We start from the raw sequence: 25,090 nt of genomic DNA, 5'->3' as shown, positions 1-25,090 counted from the left end.
ATATAACAAAGAATTTAGTAAAAGAACTTAGTTAAGCTAGTGTTGGGAACATAAATTGTGACTAAGGTTTGGTGGAAGATTTTAATTCAATACTTATAAAAACAAGACATTTGTACTACAGAGCCAGAGGCAATTTTGGCCAGGCTGGTATCAAAAGGGTTGAGTCTGAAATGGAAAAAAATGTGTAAAAAGTTTGAAACCTGAAAAATATTCCTGAAAATGAGATCCCTGAACATATGTTACCTTGCACTCCACTTTTGTACCAAATCACCTATTATTGCTATTATTGGGATGTTACTATTAAATATACCACACTTTGAAATATACCTTTGATAACAAAGGTGATTAATTTTTTTGATTGCTTGTTTTCTTGACCAAAATTTGCTTGGTTGTCATAATAGTAAAATTCAGTAACATTGTTGCTGTGTCAAGATCTAGATAGCCAAGATCTAGTGGGGCCCTTTCTTGGGAGTCCCAGGGTTTTGAGGGGTGTGGAACCACCTCTTGGCCACTATTGTTCTCAGGTCTGCTCTGACTCAGAGTAGTAGTACTTGTTAGGGTTAAATAGTATGTAACTACCTAAACCAAGATATATTGAAATCATAGGATGCAGCATAGTGGATGTGAACTGTTTCAGCAAATGAACTTATTGAATTAATGGCAAGTATCACTGGATGCCGAGCAGATGAACAGACAACAAACTGTCAAAACATGATGAAGAAGCGAAGGATGATGATATATATATATATATATATATATATACTCTTTTACTTGTTTCAGTCATTAGACTGTGGCCATGCTGGAGCACCACCTTCAGCTGAGCTGATCGACCCCAGGACTTATTCTTTGAAAGCTTAGTATTTGTTCTATCAGTCTCTTTTGCCGAACCGCTAATTTATGGGGATGTAAACATACCAGCATCGGTTGTCAAGCAATGCGTGGGGGACAAACACAGATGCACAAACACACACACATACACATATATATACATATACATACGACGGGCTTTTTTCAGTTTCCCTCTACCAAATCCACTCACAAGGCTTTGGTCGGCTCAAGGCTATAGTAGAAGACACTTGCCCAAAGTGCCATGCAGTGGGACTGAACCTGGAACCATGTGGTTGGTAAGCAAGCTACTTACCACACAGCCACTCCTATATACATACACACTTACTAGATGATTTGTGCACAACTAAATCCTCAACTAAGGTTCATAAAAAAGTCACTATTCTGTTTAGTAAATCCATTAAAATGTTTATCTGTTGTGGTATGTGAAATATGCTTTTAAAATAAACAATTACAGTGACTCTGAGGTTCATGTGTTGCTCTGTTTAGGACTTGGTGATTAGTTTAAATCTTATATTTACCATTATGTTTTACCTCTGATTATATTAATAGTACTTAAAACTATGCTTCAGTGAGTTTTCTAGACAAAAGCAAATATTCTATTTGTACTTCACAAAAGAACAGCCCCCACCCAGAGTTTAACTAGCTCACTCATTTGTCCACATCTTTGTCACCTTCACATTCTAAATAATCTTTTCTACTCTAGGCACAAGGCCTGAAATTTTGGGGGATGGGGCAGTTGATTAGATCGACCCCAGTATGCAACTGGTACTTAATTTATCGATCCCAAAAGGACGAAAGGCAAAGTCGACCTCAGTGGAATTTGAACTCAGAACATAAAGACAGACGAAATATTGCTAAGCATTTCACCTGGCTTGCTAACATTTCTGCCACCTCTCTGCTTTTTGACATTCTAAATAATGCAAAGCAATGATTTAGCTCATTGCTCACTTTGTCTTGGAGGCTGGTATTTTGAAAAAGAATCTTTTCTATCAGTCAAGGCTGAGAAACTATTTAATATTGTTTCAATGTCATCACTACTACCACCACCAACATCATTGTCACAGACACCACCACTACCACAGCCATCACCCCCCACCACCACCCCCCACCCACCACCATCATCATCACTGCTACCACACTATCACTTTCACCACCACCACCACTGTCATTATCGTCATCATCATCATTATCACTACTACAACACTATCACCACCATAACTACCACCACCACCACCACCACCATGATCATCATCATCCTTATCATCATTGATTTATTTCTGTTAACAAATCAATACTGAATTAGTAAGTATTCAAGCATGACATACACCACAATCACAATATTTTTGTTTTGTTCCAGTTGTTAGGACAAAAGTGTAGTAAAATCGAAGAGTGATGTTGATTACTGTTTTCTTTTGCTATTTATCAGGATGATAGCCCTCACTGGGCACTAAACAGTAGTTTATACTATACTGATTTTTTCAATAAGAAGGAAAGGAAAGAGCACTGAAAGAATTCAAGAAGCAGGGCAGAAATAATTTAGAACAATATAAGGTGATGAACTGACAGAATTGTTAGCACACCAGGCAAAATGCTTAGCAGCATTTCATCCGAGGTCGACTTTGTTTTTCATCCTTTTGGAGTTGATAAAATAAGTACCAGTCAAGCACTAGTGTCAATATAATAGTCCTACCTGCTTCCCTGAAATTACTGGCCTTGTGCCCAAAATTTAAAACCAGTATTATTTGGTAAAAATGAAATTGAGTATGCTTATTTCTTAGTATTTGAACTGTTAGAGTTATTTTCCCAATTTATCCAGTACAACCCCTAAACAAGCAAATAGTATTTTTCTAAACAATAGATCCACTTATACCAACAGTAGCGCCCCTGAGGGTAATATTCTCTGAGAATGCACAAAAGCCCTTTTCAGAGCTATTTACTTTGAATTGTTATTATCTCATATCTGATTAGCCTGTTGTTATGTAACATGCTTCACGGTTTTAGTATATACACCTTATTAGTATTTCCTCTTGTGTTCTATATACTCTGGGAATACATTTTAGCCCCTATTTGGGGCTACTTTATTTGAATTCTTACTATCGGGTAACTAATTTCGTGTTATTACATAACTGACAACTTATTGGGAATTCCTAAAAACAAGATTGGGAATTCCTAAAAAAAAAAAAATTAAAAAAAAATAAAAAATTATCAACCATCGTACAAACAATAACTCTGAGCACCTTTTCAAACTCCACCCATCTAACACCCGTGGACATATTTACAAAGTAAGAAAACAGCACAGCTCCCATGACTTCAGGAAACATTTTTTCACGCTGAGAGTTGCTGAAGCATGGAACAAACTGCCGGCATCAGTTGTTAGTTGTCGGAGCACTGCATCCTTCAAAACTTCCATGCTTTCTGAGATTCGCCAACACTACACTTGATTTTCTCCCCTCCATACACACACAGGCATGTATCTGACTCATACATTGTTCGCTTTCCAGACATTTCTACATTACTGCATGTACTTTATATGCACTTTTTGACAAGTTATGGTGCACCTGAGCACTGTATACAATAATTTCATTATTCATTATTAAGATTCTGTGTAAGACAGTTTAGTATTCTCTGTAAATACACAAAAACCATTTTAAGGGCTACATACTTTGTATTGTTGTTATTGGATTAGCGAAACAATTATGAGAATGAAACCAAGGGATAAGCCCTGCTTTCCTGGGAATTACTGGGTACGTCAGCTAGTATATATATATATATATGTGTATGTGTATATATATATCTATATATATAATGGGCTTCTATACACTTTCCATCCACCAAAGTCATTCACAAGTCTTTGGCAGCTTGGGGCTATAGTAGAAGACACTTGATCAAGGAGCTGTTCATTGGGACTGAACCCAAAACTACATGATTGCAAAGTGAGGTTCTTAACCACATAATGATGGCTAAAAGTACTGAAAAAAAACCTACTCATGTTGCCATTGTCATTGTTATTGCTTAACCCCAGGTCAGTCCTGATGGAGCAGAACTATGATGAAATGCATTTCCTCCTTGACTATCCCATCTATTTACTTGAAGCATCCTCTTCCAATTATATTAATATTAGGTCAAAAATTTTCATGCAATTCTTTGTGCAAATAGTAAACTTTAATACAGATGCAAGACCCCAAATTTCAGCAGGGCTTGGTATACACAGATATATTGACCCCAGTTGGATTTGAAATCAGAAAGTAAAATGATTCAACTAAATACTGCAATATATTTTGTTGAATGCTGTTTTTTCACACAGTGATGACAAATAAAACTATAATCAAACTGTAAAGCAAAGTGCCAAAAATACACACATTTACAAAAATAAAATAAGGAAAATAATAGGAACAAGAACAAAGGAGCATAACTTTGGGATGAGAGATATAAGTTTTCAATGATTTAGATTCATTTTTCTATGGATTTTATTGTTGAATGGTTTTTATGGTTCAACACTCCTCTTCCTACTGTTAACTATTGTTTCTTTCTGCTAAATTTTGCTCTTGAGGCTTTAGTCAACCTGAAGTAATGTTGACTGAACCTAAAATCAAGGGCAGTGTAGTCCTAACTGTACAGAAAGACAAGATAGTCCTGATTGGAATGTCTTTGATCTTCCCATCAAAGCTCGCTTAAGTCTAAACAGTAACCACAAACACTACATGAGTGGTGCTGAAAAGTTCCTGGCTTTAAGGATATCATGAAAAGCCTGGCTGGAGGCCCAACCTTCTGAGTTCTTTTACAGAGCTTTGAAAAACTGAAGGACTGCTGCAATAAGTGTAAATCTGAGAGGAGAATATGTTGAATAAAATCATAATTAACTGATTCTCCTGTATTTTCTTTTATCTAAAGCCAGGAACTTTTCAGGAACCCCTTATTTTGGTGCAAAAAGAACAAAAACAGAAAAAGGAAGATTTTGGTATGGATTGGTGCAGTGTCAGAACTAATAGTGCACCAGACTAAATTCCTTTCAGTATTTTGATCTATCCTTCTGCATTCTGGTTTCTAATCTTACTGGGCCACAGTTTGTTCTATTGTTTTGGAGTTAGTAAGTACACCAGTCAATTACTACAGTCAATCAAATTAATTATATTTTTTTCTTTTGGGTGGTAATGAGCCTGTATAAGGTAATTAATGTTTCATAACCTTTCTTTTGTCTAGGTTGATAATGTTGGTGACCCATCTTGGCAAGCTCAGGTGACTGGACACAAGAAGTGGCAGCTTGAACCTCCACCAGAGTGTTATTATGAGTGTGTTGCTTCTCTTGATGTGGTTGTCAACCCAGGTGAAATAAGTAAGTAATATTTGAATCATAAATTGTGTGTGTGTGTGCATGAGAGAGAGAGAGAGCTAGTTTCTTGGTTTGAGAATAGATACACTCTGTCTCTGCTTTTCAAAAGAAATTATTAAAAAGGTTGGGAACAGGAATGGGAACAGTAGTGAAATAACAATTCAATATAGGTTGTTCAACCCTTGACAGCACTGAAAGGCATATGAAAATTGATTGTGTGTGTGTGTGCAATTTAAATTGTTGAAGTTGATTTGAGAACAGAAAATAGGGCAACAGAGAAAGATAGGGTGTTGAATTGTGCATATGTGGAAGGAAAGGAATCAGAGAGAGAGAGACAGAGAGAAGTGATGGGAAAATAAGGAAATTTGTTATGAGGAAGTAGGAAGAGAAAATGAAAAATTATATCAAGTAGTAATGCTGAAGGTAGAGGTAAAGTAGGAAGAAATAGATGTAATAAGGCAGAGAGGGACAACTTCTACCTATAGTAAATTCTGCGCAACCCATCATCATCATTATCATTATCGTTTAGCTGGAATTTGTTGATTCAGATTTTCTATGGTTGGATGCCTTTCCTGTCACCAGCCCTCAACTATTTCCTAGCAAGGCTTTATTTCCCTCTGGTCAGGTATGTTTTTCTTGGAAGACTGAAAATGAAGGACATTCCTTGTGTGATGGTGATGTTTCTTTAGAAACCATCACATAATATCAAGACAAGAAAACACACACATACTTATGTTTGTGTGTGTGTATATAGTATGTATGATGGGTTTCTTTAAGTTCCTGTCTGCCAAATCTACTCACAAGGCTTTAGTCAGCCCCAGGGTGACTAAAGATATTTTCCCAAAGTGGCACACTGTAGAACTGAACCCAAAGCCACAAGGCTGGAGAGTAAGTTTCTTAACACAGTTTTATATATATATTGTGTATGATAAGAACCTTGCTTCCCAACCACATGGTTCCAGGTTCAATCCCATTGCGTGGCACCTTGGGCAAGTGTCTTCTACTATAGCCTTGGGCCCACCAAAGATTTGTGAGTGGATTTGGTAGATGGAAACTGAAAGAAGCCTGTCGTATATATATATATACATATATATATATATATATATATATATATATATATCATCATCATCATCATTTAACGTCCGCTTTCCATGCTGACATGGGTTGGACAAATATCTATTATATAAAATCTGTTCTGTCTGTCTATGTATCTTCTAGGATCTCAGGCATCCTCCATCCGATTGTGCTCAAATTTGATATGTAGATACTGACGGTATCAGGGCATGTATAAGTCTTGAAAATATTACAAAAATCGATTCCAGGTGAGAACGTGATCGATAAAACCATTCTCCCAGTCAATAGCCTTATCATTACTGGTACTTTAAACTCTTTGGTTGCATATTTGTGTGAATAAATATCTATATATATATATATATATATATATATATATATATAGATAGATAGATAGATAGATAGATATGTATAATATGTATATATACATTTTATTTGTTTGTATGTGCGTGTATTTGTGTGTGTGAATGTGTATATGTACTGTGGAGACAAATAAGCAGATACATATATGTTCATCGTTTACTACATCCTCTTTTAACTTATAGTTTCACAGAGAGAACTTGGCAACACAGAGCTTGTTTATGTGCATTATATACCTACATACACACACACACATATATCTCACCATCACCATCATCAAATATATATATATATGTATATTACTGAGCTGAAAATAAAACACAGGTAAAGAATAAAAAATGGAAACAATAGTGTAATATATATACATACATATATGTGTGTGTGTATATATATATATATATATATATATATGTGTGTGTATATGTGTGTGTGTGTGTGTGTGTGTGTATATATATATATATGTGTGTGTGTGTGTGTGTATGTATGTATGTATATTACACTATTGTTTCCATTTCTTATTCTTTACCTGTGTTTTATCTTCAGCTCAGTAATCTTAATTTAATCTACCTGTTTATCTTCTTGATACACTCATTCCCCCTCTTTTCATTTTCTCTGTATGATACTCCACTCTCTTTATCTATCACTCTTTCTTTTTTGCTCTTTCTCTTTCTCCCTCTATAAGCTGTCTTGCTCTTTCTACATACCTCTCTCTCTTTCTCTCTACTTCTCTCTTTTTCTCTCCCTCTATACGCTGTCTTGCTCTTTCTCTCTACCTCTCTCTTTTTCTCTCCCTCCCATTCTCTTTCTTTCTCACTCCTTTTCAGGGCTTCTTTCCCTTATTCTCACATTTCCTGTCTTACTTGTTTTCTGTATATTGTTCTCTGCTTCTCTTCTTCTTGTTCTCTTGTTCTCTGCTTTTCTGTCTCATGTTTGTTGCCTCTCTCTCTCTCTCTCTCTCTCTCTCTCTCTATCTATCTATCTATCTATCTATCTTTTGCTCTGTTTCTCTCTTATTTTTACTGCCTCTCTCTTGCTCTCCCTCTCTCTTGTTCTCTGCTTCTATCTCTTGTGTTCACTGCCTCTCTTTGCTCTCCCTCTCTCTTGTTCTCTGTCCTCCCCTTACCACTGCTCTCAAGCTGTAATTCATGCCTACTGAAGCTGAAAATTGAACAGTGACCACAATAACTAGACATCATGGCCTCCTGTCCTAATCTATCTTTTGAAATAGGAAAACCAATACAGCAAACCAATCCATCGGTATTAATGGAACCATTTCAGCACGAAATGAAATCTCTGAAAATCTTAATGAACCTAAATCTTATTATCCATCCATTTTATTTCATATTATATCCCAGACCCCCCAAAGTGATTCACTTGCATCACATTATTTTTTACTGAAAGCTGAACAGAATGAAATACAATACAGTTTAATGTAATATAGTGTAACCTAACATTGTCACTCAGTGTGCTCCTTTCTATCACTTTTCACTTCAGTGAATTTAGCTTTTGTCTGAAGAATACTAAAAAGAAACAAAGTATTTTGGAGACTTCCACCAAGACATGCTTATCTTAAACAGGCGATTTGTGAATTACCCATTAAGCATGAATAAGATTGTGTTGAGATCAATTCAATTCAAATGTCCTCCATTAAAATTCATATTTTGTCTTTTCTTTTTGACAAAAACATTAATGATTTCTAGTCCACAAAGTTTTAATATAATCTAAATATATGCAATAATATATTCATAATAAATATCTATGATATACATGTGTGTGTGTGTATCCATACAGACATATACACCCACACACTTGCATGCATATATAGGAGACAGAAAATATTAATTTTTTTTATCTTTAGTAATGCTATTTCCATTTTCTTTTTAATATCATAACATTCTATATAATGACAAATTTCTGTTTTTACTAATGGACAAATTTATCTAAATGTGTTGTATCTAAATATCTTTCTTACTAATGTGTCAAAAACCATTTACAAACTTGCTGCTATTTTCAATCCAAATTATTAACAGCCTTACTTTGTAAGTATATCGGTATGTTTATGAATGTGTGGATGTTTTTGGTTTTGAATTTATGTGTGTATCCGTAAGTGTATGGTTGAAAGTTGTAGTCATCGTAATTGTAATTATCTTCATTATTGCCATTTCTACCATCATCATCATCATCATCATCATCACTGATGCTCATATCATCGGAATTTGTGGGTACATGCATGGCTGTGTGGTTAAGAAGTTTGCTTCATGATATAGCATGTCCAATGTTCAATTCCTCTATGTGGAACCTTGGGCAAGTTTCTTCTACTATTATTTTGGATACCTTTTGAATAAAATGGGGCAGAGGGAAATGTTGCAGAAGCTCATCAAATGAATTGTGTTTGGAGTTTGATGACAGATTTAACCCTTTGGCATTCACATGGCTCTGTCAAATGTAATGTTCATTTAGTCATGTCATTTTCAACTGATCATTTATCATCTTGTAGCATAGAGATTTCAATGATGTGATTGTATATTTTCAAAATGACAGTACGACAGCGTAACGAAGGATCAAATGGGCTTGCAACCCGATCTGGGTTAAAATTGCAATGAAAAAGCTTGGGAAATCATGCCCCCATGATCCCAGACCATGGGGGAAGAATAAAGGATCAAATAGATATGGAAAAAAACGAAATTGGACCGGAAATGGACGATGAGAAAGGAAGCAGTAAAGGAATGGTAGATGAGGAGTTCAGCTGCTGTGGAAAGGTGCTTGCTAGTTATATTGTAGGGAAGGTGTGAGAGGTAGAATCTGATTAGTTTGAACCTAAAACATGTAGAATATTTGGGCTGGATATGGCTGGAGTAAATGCTAAAGGGTTAATCTGTCACCAAGATTAGCTCTTGGGTGGCTCTTGTAGAGTTCATCCTATTGCAAGCATTAAGAGCAGATCTCTGTTCTGAGGATAATTTGTGAATTGTAGTTTCTGTCTCCCTTTTCTCTGTTAGCCAAGGAAGTCATGCACCAAAGAAAAAGAAAAGGAAGAAAAAAGGCTTTAGTGATTCCCTTTCTTCATCTGATTAAAAAACAAAACAATCATCATCACCACTGCTGCTACCACCAATACCACTACCATCATTACCATCATCATCACCACCACCACCACCACCACCAATGTGACCACCAAAACCACCATCATCATCATTATCATCATCAGCATCAGCAGCAGCAGTAACAGCAGCATCTGTGTTTTCATCCTCACCACCACTACTACCATCAGCATCCTCCTCTTATTCCTCCTCCTCTTCTACTTCCTCTTCCTCCTGTTTATCCTCTTCCGCCTACTCATCCTTATCATCATCATCATTGTCTGCAGTGGCAGCAGTGTCATTGTCCTCCTCCTCCTCCTCCTCCTCATCATCATCATCATGTCTAGTTTTTCTCCTGCTTCCATGGATTGGAAGTGTCTGCAGCACAGCAGCCACCCACACATCACTATCTTGTGGTTATCGTCTCTTTAAAATCCATTGGTTGTATGCATATGTGACAGGGTCTAAGCATATAGATGTATGTACATATGTATGTAAATATGTATATATGTATGTATGTAACAATGTATGAGTCATCTTCGTAGTCATAAAACGAGACAGATGAGTGACAACCTGGCCACTGGTGGTGGTGTAACACACCATACTAATCATATCTGTCGGGCATGTGGAAGAGAGTGTAATTCGGCAGGAGGACTTAAACGACATGCAAAGGTACACGAAGCCCAGTTACAACTACAGCCGGCTATTACCAGTAAAGGTCTTAGTTGCCAATTTTGTACAAGACATTGTAGATCTTTAGCTGGGCTAAAAAGTCACATTCGATCACAGCACCAGTAACAGTTAAGCTTCGTGCAATGGCCATACTCGATAACGAGCGGGCAGCCATAAAAAAAAAAAAAATGTAACAATGTATATATGTATGTATCTAAATATGCATGTATGTATGTAAATATGTATATATGTATGTATGTAAATATGTATGTATGTGTGTGTATGTGTGTGTGTGTGTATGTATGTATGTATGTATGTATGTATGTATGTTCATATGTATGTGTATGTGCATGTACATAAGTAAGTGTACTCTTTTACTTGTTTCTGTTATTGGATTGACGCCATGGGGAGAGGGCACTACTTTCAAGGGTCTTAGCTGGTTATATCAATCCCGGGGCTCATTTAAGTCTCTTTCTTACTTTATGACTCTTACCTTAAAGGAACACAACATAAATAGAGACATGGCCACACACGCACATACACACATGTGCACACACACAAACACACACACATGCACATGCACACACATGCATATGTACACACACACATACACATGTGCACATACACACACACACACTCATACATGTGTGCACATGCACACACACGAACGCACACATGTACACACACAAACACACACACACACACACATACAGGTAAAGATAAAGTTACCTTCTAGAGTCTTGCCAACTCATAAGGGCTGGTTTCCATGCCTTATAAATTCCCCACCTGGATGGGACACCAGTTCCATTGCAGGATTACTCATTTTTGCCAGCTGAGTGGACTGGAGCAACATGAAATGAAGTGTTTTGCTCAAGAACACAATGTATCTCCTGGTCCAGGAATTGAAACCACAATCTTATGATCATTAGTTCAATACCCTAACCACTAAGCTACATGCCTCCACAACACACACATGCACACACACATACACTCACACATATACATCTACTGTAAAGAAAGAAAAATCGCAAAATGGAAGGGACTGGTGAGAGTGAAGCTATCAGGGAACAGTTTTGATGCAGATGATAGAGGTGTTATGATATCTAGGGAGAGATATGAAAGATTCATGGATGGATTTGCTAAGTATGTAAAAATGGTGAAATGGTGTTCATTGCATGACATTCCACCTCCTGTAATCGATTTTGAAAAACTGAGAAGGAAAATTCTAATGTAATTTTGTGGAGAAAAAAAAAGACTATTGAAATAGAAATTCATTTTATGAAAAAGAGAAAAACTGCCGAAATGTAGCCACTCGACTTCGGGGGTCAAGTGGGCATTGTGCCTCATTTATGCACTTACATATTATCATTCATTTCTTTTAATTTTTTCTTCTTATTTCATCTTCTTTTTGTAGTTCTCCGAGTTTATGTTTGTCACATCTTGTATTTGTCCCATTCTTTGTAGAGCTCCTTGTGGGTAATAAAAAATTCACATTTACATCTGCCGTCAATCAAATTCCACTTATTGATCAGCCAAAGGCTACAGTAGAAGACACTTATCCCAGATTCATACTTTGTGACCAAACTTGGAATCATGTACTTGCAAACCACACTTTTTAACCAAATGTCTATGGCTGTACTTATGAGAGAGAAGGAACCATAGTGGATAGCATGGTGAAGGAACATGATGGATGGTAGAATAAAGGACCATTCAAACTGCACCTCATTGTATCCATCTATGGATATATCTAAATGTGTGTGTGTATACATATATGTAGTATATGTGTGCATGGCATAGGAGTGGCTGTGTGGTAAGTAACTTGCTTACAAACCACATGGTTCTGGGTTCAGTCCCACTGCGTGGCACCTTGGGCAAGTGTCATTTACTATAGCCTTGGGCTGACCAAAGCCTTGTGAGTGGATTTGGTTGACAGAAACTGAAAGAAGCCTGTCGTATATATGTATATATATATATATATATATATATATATATATATATATATATATATAGTAGGAAGGTAGACAAATCACAAACAAATAAGTAGGAAGGTAGACAAATCACAAACAAATAAGTAGGAAGGTAGACAAATCACAAACGCCTTCAGGTAGATGGTCCTGCTCGATCTGTAGAAAAGGTGTAGGTAGAAACTCTATAAGATGCATCAAGTGTAAGCTATGGACACATAAGAGGTGCAGCAATGTCAAAGGAAGGCTAACTAGGAAGATGGTTTTTGTATGTGGCAGATGCTCAGGAACAATAAACACTGAAAATGCTCTGAGACCAACTTCTGTCACTTTCCAGGGAGAAAAACTAGAAATAGTTGATAGCTTCCGTTATCTAGGTGACCAAGGGTGTGCTGAAAGTGTAACTGCTAGAGTAAGAATAGCTTGGGCAAAGTTCAGAGAGCTCTTACCTCTGCTGGTGACAAAAGGCCTCTCGCTCAGAGTAAAAGGCAGACTGTATGACGTGTGTGTATGAACAGCCATGCTACATGGCAGTGAAACATGGGCCGTGACTGCTGAGGATATGCGTAAGCTCGCAAGAAATGAAACCAGTATGCTCCGATGGATGTGTAATGTCAGTACTCATACTCGACAGAGTGTAAGTACCTTGAGAGAAAAGCTGGACCTAAGAAGCATCAGATGTGGTGTGCAAGAGAGACGTTTGCGCTGGTATGGGCATGTGGCGAGAATGGATGAAGATAGTTGTGTGAAAAAGTGCCACACCCTAGCGGTTGAGGGAACCTGTGGAAGAGGCAGACCCAGGAAAACCTGGGACGAGGTGGTGAAGCATGACCTTCGAACTTTAGGTCTCACTGAGGGAATGGCTAGAGACCGAGACCTCTGGAAGTATGCTGTGCGCGAGAAGACCCGGCAGGACAAGTGAGACCATAACCCGTGGCCTTCTACATGGGATGTAGCCAGCCCACTTATGCATACCTTCCCTTCTTGGGACACAAAACTCTACTTGTGAAGACCTGTTGAGGCAAGTTAGAATCAGAATCGAAATTGATCAATGGAAATTGCAGCTGAGTTACCAGTGCCGGTGGCACGTAAGAGAACCATCCGAATGTGGCCGTTGCCAGCCGCCACGACTGGCCTCGGGCCGGTGGCACATAAAAAGCACCATCCGTTCGTGGCACGTAAAAAGCACCCACTACACTCACGGAGTGGTTGGCGTTAGGTAGGGCATCCAGCCATAGAAACACTGCCAGATCAGACTGGGCCTGATGCAGCCTTCTGGCTTCACAGACCCCAGTTGAACCGTCCAACCCATGCTAGCATGGAAAGCAGACGCTAAATGATGATGATATATATATATATATATGTGTGTGTGTATGTATATATATATGCGTGTGTGTATATGTTTGTGCATCTGTGTTTGCCTCTCACCCCAACATCGCTTGACAACCGATGCTGGTGTGTTTACTATCCCGTAACTAAGCAGTTCGGCAAAGAGACCGATAGAATAAGTACTAGGCTTACAAAGCATAAGTCCTGGAGTCGATTTGCTCGACTAAAGGTGGTGCTCCAGCATGGCCACCGTCAAATGACTGAAACAAGTAAAAGAGTAAAGAGTGTACATACACATATGTGCATTATTGCCCAGGCAAACCAAAATCAAGCTGTTTATTGCAACTGTTGAATCAGAGCTATTATATGACAATGAAACATGGATACTGACAAAGAAATTATCAAATGGTCTAAATGGATGCTACTCAAAGATGCTACAAACGGCCTCAAATATGAAATGGCAGCAACACATGACAAACAAATGCTTTCATGGAGACTTGCCAAAAGTTTGCAAGAAGATCAGATAAAGATGGGTGTGACTATCTGATCGCTGCATGCGCCACTCTGAGCTGGAAACATCTAAATTAGTCTTGTGGAACCCACTTCATGGTGATGTAAGAAGAAAATGTCATCACCCTTATACTGATAACTTGATTGCAGGCACTAATGTATCCAGGAGCTAGAGACAGTGATGATGGCCCGAGAAGTGTGGTGGGTGGAATTTGTTGCTGCAGCCTGGGTTAGAACCTGGCATTTAAAATAACAATCTTTGCTACCGGAGGAATAAGGCCTCAAATTTTGGTGAGAGGAGACTAGTTGATTACATCAATCCCAGTATTCAGCTGGTTCTTAATTTATCAACCCCAAAAGGATGAAAGGCGAAGTTGACAGCGGCAGAAAATAATAATAGTAATAATAATAATATATATATATATATATATACTTTATTTAAAGCATATTACTCTACCACTGGTATTTGAGTACTCTTTTTTTCCACCTTGTTTCACATTTATGTGTTTACTCCGGTATATATATATATATATATATATATATATATATATATGAGTGAGTGCTGGAAAATTCTTGGCTTTAAAGGTACTGCAAAAGACCTGATTGGAGACCCAACCTGCTGAGTTCTTTTGCAGTTTTAGAAAAAAGCTTTGGAAAACTGAAGGACTGCTGCAATAAGTGTGTGAATCTGAGAGTGGAATACATTGGATAAAATCATAATTAACTGATCCTCCTGTATTTTCTTTCACCCGAAGCCAGAAACTGGTATGGGTTGGGCAGTTTGACTGGGCTGGCATGCTAGAAAGCTGCACCAGATTCCAGTCTGATTTGGCATGGTTTTCTACAGCTGGATGCCCTTCCTAACACCAACCACTCTGAGAGTGTAATGGGTGCTTTTATGTGCCACCAGCATGGGTGCCAATTTGTGTGATAGCAATATTTGCCATGATTGTGATTTTGTTTGGCTTGATGGGTCTTATCAAGCATGACAAAATGCCAAAGGTCTCAGTCATTGCCTCCGTGAGGCCCAATACTGGAATATATATATACATATATATATAGATGCAGGAATGGCTGTGTGGTAAGTAGCTCACTTATCAACCACATGGTTCTGGGTTTAGTCCGACTGTGTGGCACCTTGGGCAAGTGTCTTTTACTGTAGGCTCAGGCTGACCAAAGCCTTGTGAGTGGATTTGGTAGACGGAAACTGAAAGAAGCCTGTCCTATATATATATATATATATATATATATATATATATATATGGTGGTGCCCCAGCATGCCACAGCTCGTGAGCTGAAACTAGATGAAATGAAATATAACTGTGTGTTTGTCCCCCCACCATCGCTTGACAACTGATGTTGGTGTGTTTACATCCCCGTAACTTAGCGGTTCGGCAAAAGAGACTGATAGAGTTAGTACTACGCTTACAAAGAATAAGTCCTGGGGTTGATTTGTTTGACTAAAGATGGTGCTCCAGCATAGACACACCCAAATGACTGAAACAAATAAAAGAATAAAAGAATGTATAAATACATGCATGCATACATTTAATTTGTTTTGGTCAAATGCTTTAGAACATGCTCTTGAAAGCTCCTGTACTTTTTGTTCTTGGTTAATCCTATGTAGAACTCCTTTCAGCCTAGGATTAATATAATGATAACGATAATGTCTTGCAGATGGAAATTTGTAGGCTTTATGAATGTATTATGACATATGTTTCAGCATCTTACATATTCATTCATGAGGACCCTTTCATATTCATAAGATATTATTAAAGATTATTCATAATATCTATGAATTCTGAGTTTGCCTCCATCTTCATGCGTATGTGGTCCGATGTTTTAATTAAAGACATTTATGATTTTGGACCAATCAAAATGTTTCATTTTGTTACTTGTGAATAGTCACAGCAAACCAAAGAAAAAGAGAAAAAGAAAAAATAGAAAACCCTGGACTTTATTTGTGAGTCATCACTGTAGGCCAAAGAAGAAAGAATGAAAAAAAAGGTGTAGGTGTGGCTGTGTGGTAAGTAGCTTGCTTACGAACCACATGGTTTCAGGTTCAGTTCCACTGCGTGACACCTTGGGCAAGTGTCTTCTACTATAGCCTTGGGCCGACCAAAGCCTTGTGAGTGGATTTGGTAGACAGAAACTGAAAGAAGCCCTTTGTATATATGTATATGTATATGTGAGTATATATATATATATATATATATATATATATATATATATATATATATATATATATATATATATATATATACATATATATATATATACATATATATATATATATATATATATATATATATATATATATATATATATATATATATATATATATATATATATATATATATATATATATATATATATATATATATATATATATATGTATATGTATATATATATATATGTATATATATATATATATATATATATATATATATGTATATATATATATATGTATATATATATATATGTATATATATATATATATGTATATATATATATATATATATATATATATATATATATATATATATATATATATATATATATGTATATATATATATATGTATATATATATATATATGTATATATATATATATATGTATATATATATATATATATGTATATATATATATATATATATATATATATATATATATATATATATATATATATACATACATATATATACATATATATATATATATATATATATATATGTATGTGTGTTTCCCCCCCCCCAACATCGCCTGACAACCAATGCTGCTGTGTTTACATCCCCGTAACTTAGCGGTTCAGCAAAAGAGACCGATAGAATAAGTACTAGGCTTACAAAGAACAAGTCTTGGGGGTCAATGTGCTCGACTAAAGGTGGTGCTCCAGCGTGGCCACAGTCAAATGACTGAAACAAGTAAAAGAGTAAAGAGTATATTAGATTTGACTGAAGAGGTCAAACTCCTTTCTCACTCCATGTGTTTTGCTAATGCAGGAACAGACATTGAAAAGATAAAACTAATATTCATTTCAACATTATCACTTCAGAGCAATATACAAAGATAACAGAGAGGATAAAATTCACACTAAAGGTGGTTTAATTAACTATATCGTAATACTTATTATATATTTTTTCTCCCTTCATTCTGCACCACATCTTAGATTAAATTTAAGATAATGGTGATCCATCATCTGCCCTGGCTTATACCTTTTTTATCTCACTTTATATATTTATATTAATCATTAGTTTGACAGCCATGGGATATTAACCTTACCTCGCTAACTTCAATACTATTCTTAAACATATTACTTTGTCTTAAAGTATACTGCTTGCTCACAATCCTTGTTCTTAATTTATCAATAGTTTCTTAGTGTGGCTTTTCTTTCTAATTTACCTCTTTTTATTTACAAGTCTTCCTGTTTGTTTCCTTGAATGTGCTTTTTGTATTCATATTTGTATTATTGTTGTACATCAGAAGGACTTTTGTGGTTCTTAAAAATTCCTAATTCACTCTGTGTATCTATTTCTTGTATACACACTGATCATTATTGATGATACATTTATTATATTAATCTCAATTCTAAATCTACTTGATAAAATTGTAATATTTATCCAGAGAGCATTATCCAATTAATTAGGGTATTTTAATTATCTGCAAATATGTTCCTCAATTACATATTCCTAAGGAAGATATCTTCAGGTTCAATCATATACCAAGGTACATCAGTTATATAGTTTATAGTCTTCTGACATGCGTTAAAACTCAAAGTGCATTTCTTATCTTGTGTTGTTTTATATACAGTTATGCTGTTTCATTAAGCTGTTGTAGGTTACCAATACATTCATTAGCGATTAAAAATTTTTTAATTACATTAATATGCATACACTCATATCGATATACAGAAAGTGGAGTGTCATGGGCCAAAAAAATTGCCTAATGTGGACCTGGAGCAATGTCTTATGCTGGTTCTGTATTACATGTCAAAAGTGAAACAATAACATCTATATTGTAATGTGATACCACAGTTTCACTTTTATTCTTTCACTAATGTCTGACAGTTCATGTATATTATTTCTGTATTCCCTCCATTTTCTTCTTGCCCTATATATATACATATTTATACTCTAGCCTCAGGCCAACCAAAGCGTTCTGAGTGGATTTTGTACATGGAGACTGAAAGAAGACTGTCGTATATATGTGTATATTTGTGTGTGTGTGTGTGTGTGTGTGTGTGTGTGTGTGTGTGTGTGTGTGTGTGTGTGTGTGTGTGTGTGTGTGTGTGTGTGTGAAGCCATCATCAAATTTCTGAGCATGTTCATCAACTTCACCAGCTATGATCATGAGCTCAGTGCTATTTCTTATTGAGGTAGTCTGCAGGAGTGCCTCGTGAAAACTATTCTTCTGTTCATCTACCAATACTGATTATGGTGCATATGTAGCGATAAATGTTTCTGTCATGTTATTGTAGACTGTCCTTAATTTAATTATTCTACTTACTACATACTCTAACTACTTCAGTTACTTTGCCTACCCATTTTCTTGCCAAAAATGCCTACTTCACTTACACCTTTTCTGTTATCCTTCCAGAATGTGTATGTGTGTGTGTATGTGTGTGTGTGTGTATGTGTGCATGTGTGTGCACATGCATGCACATGTGTATGGTGTACATGCGTGTGTGTGCTTCTACATATTTAGATATTTTTATAAATTAAATTTGATCAAAACATTTCTATGGGTTATCAATGGAGTACAGGGCAATGGCCTCAATTCTTTTGTAGGATTTTCAAGATTGCTGGCTAAAAATCAATGGCTTCATTATTTCTTTGTGTAATTTAAATTGAAATTCTAGAAGGATATCATAAATATCATCAACTAATTAGTTTCAATCATATTGATGATTTTCATTTGGGTTTTTATCAACTGCTTCCTTCTGCTATCTCTTTCAGTTGTTTTGGACACAAATATTTGGTTCCATAGCACCAAGAATGTTGGATCTGACCTGAGCATTACAATTGGATCTGAATATGATTAAACTTCATCATTGTAATAAATAAAATGAAATAAAAGTAAAAAAAAAAACGTCTTGGGAGGGTGGTAGTGACCTGCATCCACAAAAGTTACACAGAGATTTGAGAATTTTGATAAGTTTGTATGCTGAGTGGAAAAGAGGAATTTGATATTTCGGACTGACTTATCATTTTAAAGAATTAGACATTTTTATTTCTGTTTCAAACAAAGGATCATTCTTAAAACATCAGATTCCTCTCTTTCCCGCCTTTATACAAACTGCCATACAAACTTATATGTGAACTCACAAACTGTAATATTTTATGTTTTATTATCGTTCTCATTGTTGTCATTGTTGTTGCTGTTTATATTGCCATAAATAGACAGATATTATTTTAGAGTCTGTAAATTTCTTTAAATCAATCAAGCTTTTTTCTTTTTGTCTAAAATGAGGGAAGTAAATTATGAAACTGAACATTTGAAACGCTTTGTGAAAACATCATTGTCTGGAGCTATTATGTAAAAATATACTTAATTGTATCAAAATTGTATAATTTTTATAGATGTCAATAAAAGAAATAAGATATATGAATATGTTGTTATCTAATATAAATAATTGGTTGTTATTTTATTTTTATTTCTTTATAATTGTCTGCTTTTTCTATCTTTGAAAAATACATTATGTTCTTTCCCTGAATTAAAAAAAAATATCCACAAAACAATTAACCAGGAACTGAAAACTAAATATATAACTGGTATATCATTATAATAGTTAAATATGAATACTTCAGCATTCAGGGACCACATTTCACTACTATGTAGCATTATAGTTCCTTTACAAGCATCATACAGTCTGCCTTTCACTCTGAGAGAGAAACCTTTTGTTATCAACAGAGGTAGTAGCTCCCTAAACTTTCTTTACCCTGTTTTTACTTTGTTTATTATACTTTCAGAACATCTGCACCACTGCTAATTAGGTCACCTAGGTAACAGAAGCTATCTACTGTCTCTTAGGATTCTCCTGAGCATTTGAGAACATTTATTTCCATTCCTTCTGCACATCTAACATAAAATGTCTGTTTTCTCTGTTTACTTGCCTTTGATATCATGATACCTTTTGTGTGTCTAGTGTTTTCAGCACCACCTTGTAGTTCTCCTGCAGTTGTCTTACTAGGAATGGGTCAAAAGAGAAAAAATTGGTACAGCTTAGGAAATTTAGTTTACTCTAAAAAACCTATCTATATAACTACTGGATGGTAAAAGACTTTTAAATATCTAGAGTGGAATTCATTAGGAAGATATTTTTCTGAAAATTTTGAAATTAGAAATAAATAAAAATATCTTTTCATTTTTTCACTTGTTTCTGTCATTAAACTGTGCCCATGCTGGGGCACCACCTTGAAGAAAAAATATTAATGTTAATTCATTCAACTTCAGTACTTTTTTTTTAAAACCTGGTACTTATTATATTGGTTTCTTTTGAGGATGTAAACAAACTAACACTGGTTTTTAAGCCATGGTGAGAACAGAGATACAAACATTGTGTGTGTGTATATATATATATATATATATATATATATATATATATATATACACAACAGGCTTCTTTCAGTTTCCATCTATCAAATCCACTCACAAGGTTTAGGTTGACCCAAAGCTATAGAAGAAGACACAATATATGAGGCAAACATTTATATATTGCCCAGGGTGCCATGAAGTGGGACTAAACCTGGAACCATGTGGTTGGGAGGCAAAATACTTACACAGCCATATATGCACCATATATGAAAGCTATATTTTCAAGCAGTTTTTGCAAGTGATTCTTGTTAAGAAATTGTCTTTGTTAACCCTTTTGACACTATGCTTCTATTGAAATGCAGTGCCTTTGTTTCAATAATTTTGAAAATATCGAAAAATTTAATAAAATAATATTGTCATTATTAACTTAGTATTTGGGACATGGCATGAAGTTTCAAAAGAAGATTTAAATTTAGATCACTTTCAAACAGAAAGTGAATATGATAGAACCAGAGGTAGTCTCAGGCGGATTGGCATTAAAAAATTTAAGTTTTACATCTGTTGTTTCCATAGAATAGTTTACTGAATAAATAATGAGCAAAATAAAATTATTTTATAAATAACCATATAGTTGCAGGAGTGGCTGTGTGGTAAGTAGCTTGCTTACCAACCACATGGTTCCAAGTTCATTCCCACTGCGTGGCACCTTGGGCAAGTGTCTTCTACTATAGCCTTGGACCGACCAAAGCCATGTGAGTGGATTTGGTAGATGAAAGCTGAAAGAAGCCTGTTGTATAAATGTATATATATATGTATGTGTGTGTATATGTCTGTGTTTGTCCCCCAACATCATTTGACAACCGATGGTGGTGTGTTTACATCCCCGTAACTTAGCAGTTTGACAAGAGAGATCGATAGAATAACTATTAGGCTTACGAAGACTAAAGGCGGGGCTTCAGCATGGCCACAGTCAAATGACTGAAACAAGTAAAAGAGTAAAAGAGTATTCTAAAAAGTCTAAAAGGCAAAAGGAATATTTTTAAATTCAAGAATGTTTCAGCTATATTGATCTATAGTTAAATACTATACTGGAGTAAATTCATTAAAATAAGATGCAAATTGAAGAAAAAAACATCAACAACAACCTCTTTTAAAGGGGCAGATCAGTATGAGCAAGCCATTTACCGCTGAACAACTTAGGACTTTGAAGAGAATTGACCAGAAAATTGGTTTCTTTTGAAACATCTATATCATTATTGTCACTGATTGAAGTGAAGATACAGCTGGAAATAAGCAATAAATCTAGAATTGACATAATGAAGAAACAAAGGCGTTAGTAAATATATCTAAGGAAAATTGATGGCTCCATTTGTTATGTAATTATATAAAGTACAGCCAAACCTGAGCTGAATTTGGAAATGTAGAAAATATACTTTCTATTGATTGGTATAACTACTGTTGTTGTTGTCTAGCCACAACCATCCTGCTTAACTAGTATTTTACTGCTGTTTAGCCTTAAGTCAATCCTAATTAAGGCATTCCAACCATGACCATTCAGCTTTTCTCACTTACTTTACTTTCTCAGTGTCAAGGCTGCTCCAACCTCAAAAATATATCCCAGTTTTGATTTTAAAATTTTCAAAAGAAGATAACCATAAAAACAAACTCCCTGCACTTTGATATTACCAAAACATTCTGTCATTATCTTTTTCATCTTCTTTTCTTTCTTTTAACTTATTTTGATCATTAACCCCTTAATGGATTATTCCGAATTTACTCGTGCATCGCAAATGTATCATTTTAGAACCAGACAAGTATACTTGGTCAAAATTAACTTTTAATTTTTCCACTCAAATTAGTTTATTTGTTTTGTGTCATTTCACTTTTGAGCAATCACGAATTTACTTGTGCTGTCGTATACCTGGTAGCACATATTCTGGCCCCATTTCAAAGAATTTATGCTTCTGAGTTTTGAACTTTTACTTCAGTGCATACTCAGATTCAGGAGTATGAATTTTGATTCTCTATTATTTATACACATAAGAGAATTATTATGCATTTTTTTTCTCAAAATGGATGAAGATTTAGATATATTCAGCGATCACGAAAGCAATTTTTCATTTCATGATCTGGAAAGCTCTGGGGATGAATTAGACACGTGTACTTCAGATTCTGACAATTTTTCAAAAGATGACAAAGGAGATAATCAAATAGATACTCGTGCATGGCACGAAATCAACTGCTTGTCTGATTTGAAGAGAAAGCAGATACATGTGTGATATCTGCAAGATAACTTTCTGTATAACTCCTTGTTTTAAAAATTATCATTTGAAATAAGCTATCTATCTCATTTTAAACAAAATTTTCCTTTGATTTAAAAGCAATACATCTTATAAAAAATCGAAGATAGTTAAGTTATATCTATTTTTTTAATGTCCCAAGTTAACTTGTTTAAATCCAAATGAGTAAAAGTACATTTTAATTTCTATAATAAAAACAAGATAAAAAAAACTTTTTTTTGTAATTTACACAGTTTATATAATTAAAAAAGGAAATAAAAAAATATGCTCTGAAATGAAACGCTGTGTCAAAATAATTCATCCATTAAGGGGTTGGGCTGCAACCCTGCTGTGGCACCACCTTGAAGAATATTATTTTGAGTCAAACCCAGTACTTTGTTTCTTTTAAGGCTGCTACTTATTTAATCAGTCTCTTTTGATGAACTACTAAGTTACAGGGACAAAAACACATGAACATGTTATCAAGCACTAGTGGGGAACAAGCAGAGACACAAAGACACACACATGCACAAGAAGCATGCTTCTTTCATTTTCTGCCTACCAAATCCACTCACAAAGCTTTAATAGAAGACACTTGCCCAAGATGCCACACAGTGGGATTGAACCCAGAACCATAGAATTTTTTGTTTTAACTTCCATTTTTACTGTGCAAAGACAGCCTAAGTTAATACTCATCAAAGGTTCAAACTAGTCTATGAAGAATGCAACCTAATGACATGCAAATGAATACATCCCCATATGTATGAGCATACATGTAAAACATATATAAACTTATACACATAGCAACATACACACACATATGCATATTAACCCCACAGCAGAAGTGTTAAAGTCCCTCCCTCTGGTGAAGAGGATTAGCCTCCAAGTGTCCTGTGCTGGTGCTGCATAAAAAGTACTCATAGGCACAGGAGTGGCTGTGTGGTAAGTAGCTTGCTATAGGCACAGGAGTGGCTGTGTGGTAAGTAGCTTGCTATAGGCACAGGAGTGGCTGTGTGGTAAGTAGCTTGCTATAGGCACAGGAGTGGCTGTGTGGTAAGTAGCTTGCTATAGGCACAGGAGAGGTGCTGTGTGGTAAGTAGCTTGCTATAGGCACAGGAGTGGCTGTGGGGTAAGTAGCTTGCTATAGGAAGTAGAGGCTGTGTGGTAAGTAGCTTGCTATAGGCACAGGAGTGGCTGTGTGGTAAGTAGCTTGCTATAGGCAGCACAGGAGTGGCTGTGTGGTAAGTAGCTTGCTATAGGCACAGGAGTGGCTGTGTGGTAAGTAGCTTGCTATAGGCAAGGAGTGGCTGTGTGGTAAGTAGCTTGCTATAGGCACAGGAGTGGCTGTGTGGTAAGTAGCTTGCTATAGGCACAGAGTGGCTGTGTGGTAAGTAGCTTGCTATAGGCACAGGAGTGGCTGTGTGGTAAGTAGCTTGCTATAGGCACAGGAGTGGCTGTGTGGTAAGTAGCTTGCTATAGGCACAGGAGTGCTGTGTGGTAAGTAGCTTGCTATAGGCACAGGAGTGGCTGTGGGGTAAGTAGCTTGCTATAGGCAAGGAGTGGCTGTGTGGTAGTAGCTTGCTATAGGCACAGGAGTGGCTGTGTGGTAAGTAGCTTGCTATAGGCAAGAGAGCTGTGTGGTAAGTAGCTTGCTATAGGCACAGGAGTGGCTGTGTGGTAAGTAGCTTGCTATAGGCACAGGAGTGGCTGTGTGGTAAGTAGCTTGCTATAGGCACAGGAGTGGCTGTGTGGTAAGTAGCTTGCTATAGGCACAGGAGTGGCTGTGTGGTAAGTAGCTTGCTATAGGCACAGGAGTGGCTGTGTGGTAAGTAGCTTGCTATAGGCACAGGAGTGGCTGTGTGGTAAGTAGCTTGCTATAGGCCAGGAGTGGCTGTGTGGTAAGTAGCTTGCTATAGGCACAGGAGTGGCTGTGTGGTAAGTAGCTTGCTATAGGCACAGGAGTGGCTGTGTGGTAAGTAGCTTGCTATAGGCGAAGGAGTGGCTGTGTGGTAAGTAGCTTGCTATAGGCACAGGAGTGGCTGTGTGTGGTAAGTAGCTTGCTATAGGCACAGGAGTGGCTGTGTGGTAAGTAGCTTGCTATAGGCACAGGAGT

The 25,090-nt window shown here is 36.1% G+C and overlaps 1 protein-coding gene across 2 annotated transcripts in view; it reads left to right on the top strand.

The window, feature by feature from the left end:
• Window positions 1-19,564, top strand: part of LOC115211048 — a 30,532-nt gene extending 10,968 nt beyond the window's left edge. Inside the window, exons 3-5 of one of the 2 annotated variants that reach the window (XM_036502500.1) lie at window positions 5,050-5,182; window positions 19,120-19,252; window positions 19,283-19,564. In XM_036502500.1, the coding sequence (XP_036358393.1) occupies window positions 5,050-5,182; window positions 19,120-19,205 (219 nt within the window). In that variant the 3' untranslated portion in view covers window positions 19,206-19,252; window positions 19,283-19,564. Of the gene's footprint in view, window positions 1-5,049; window positions 5,183-19,119; window positions 19,254-19,282 lie in introns of those variants that run through there. The other variant, XM_029779923.2, reaches the window with a different exon arrangement.
• Window positions 19,565-25,090: the final 5,526 nt, after the last annotated feature.

The sequence above is a fragment of the Octopus sinensis genome, linkage group LG4, assembly GCF_006345805.1.
Source record: "Octopus sinensis linkage group LG4, ASM634580v1, whole genome shotgun sequence".
In the NCBI taxonomy this organism is placed as follows: domain Eukaryota; kingdom Metazoa; phylum Mollusca; class Cephalopoda; order Octopoda; family Octopodidae; genus Octopus; species Octopus sinensis.
The sequence above is the reverse complement of the archived record's forward strand: the minus strand, read 5'-3'. Positions and strand labels throughout refer to the sequence as shown.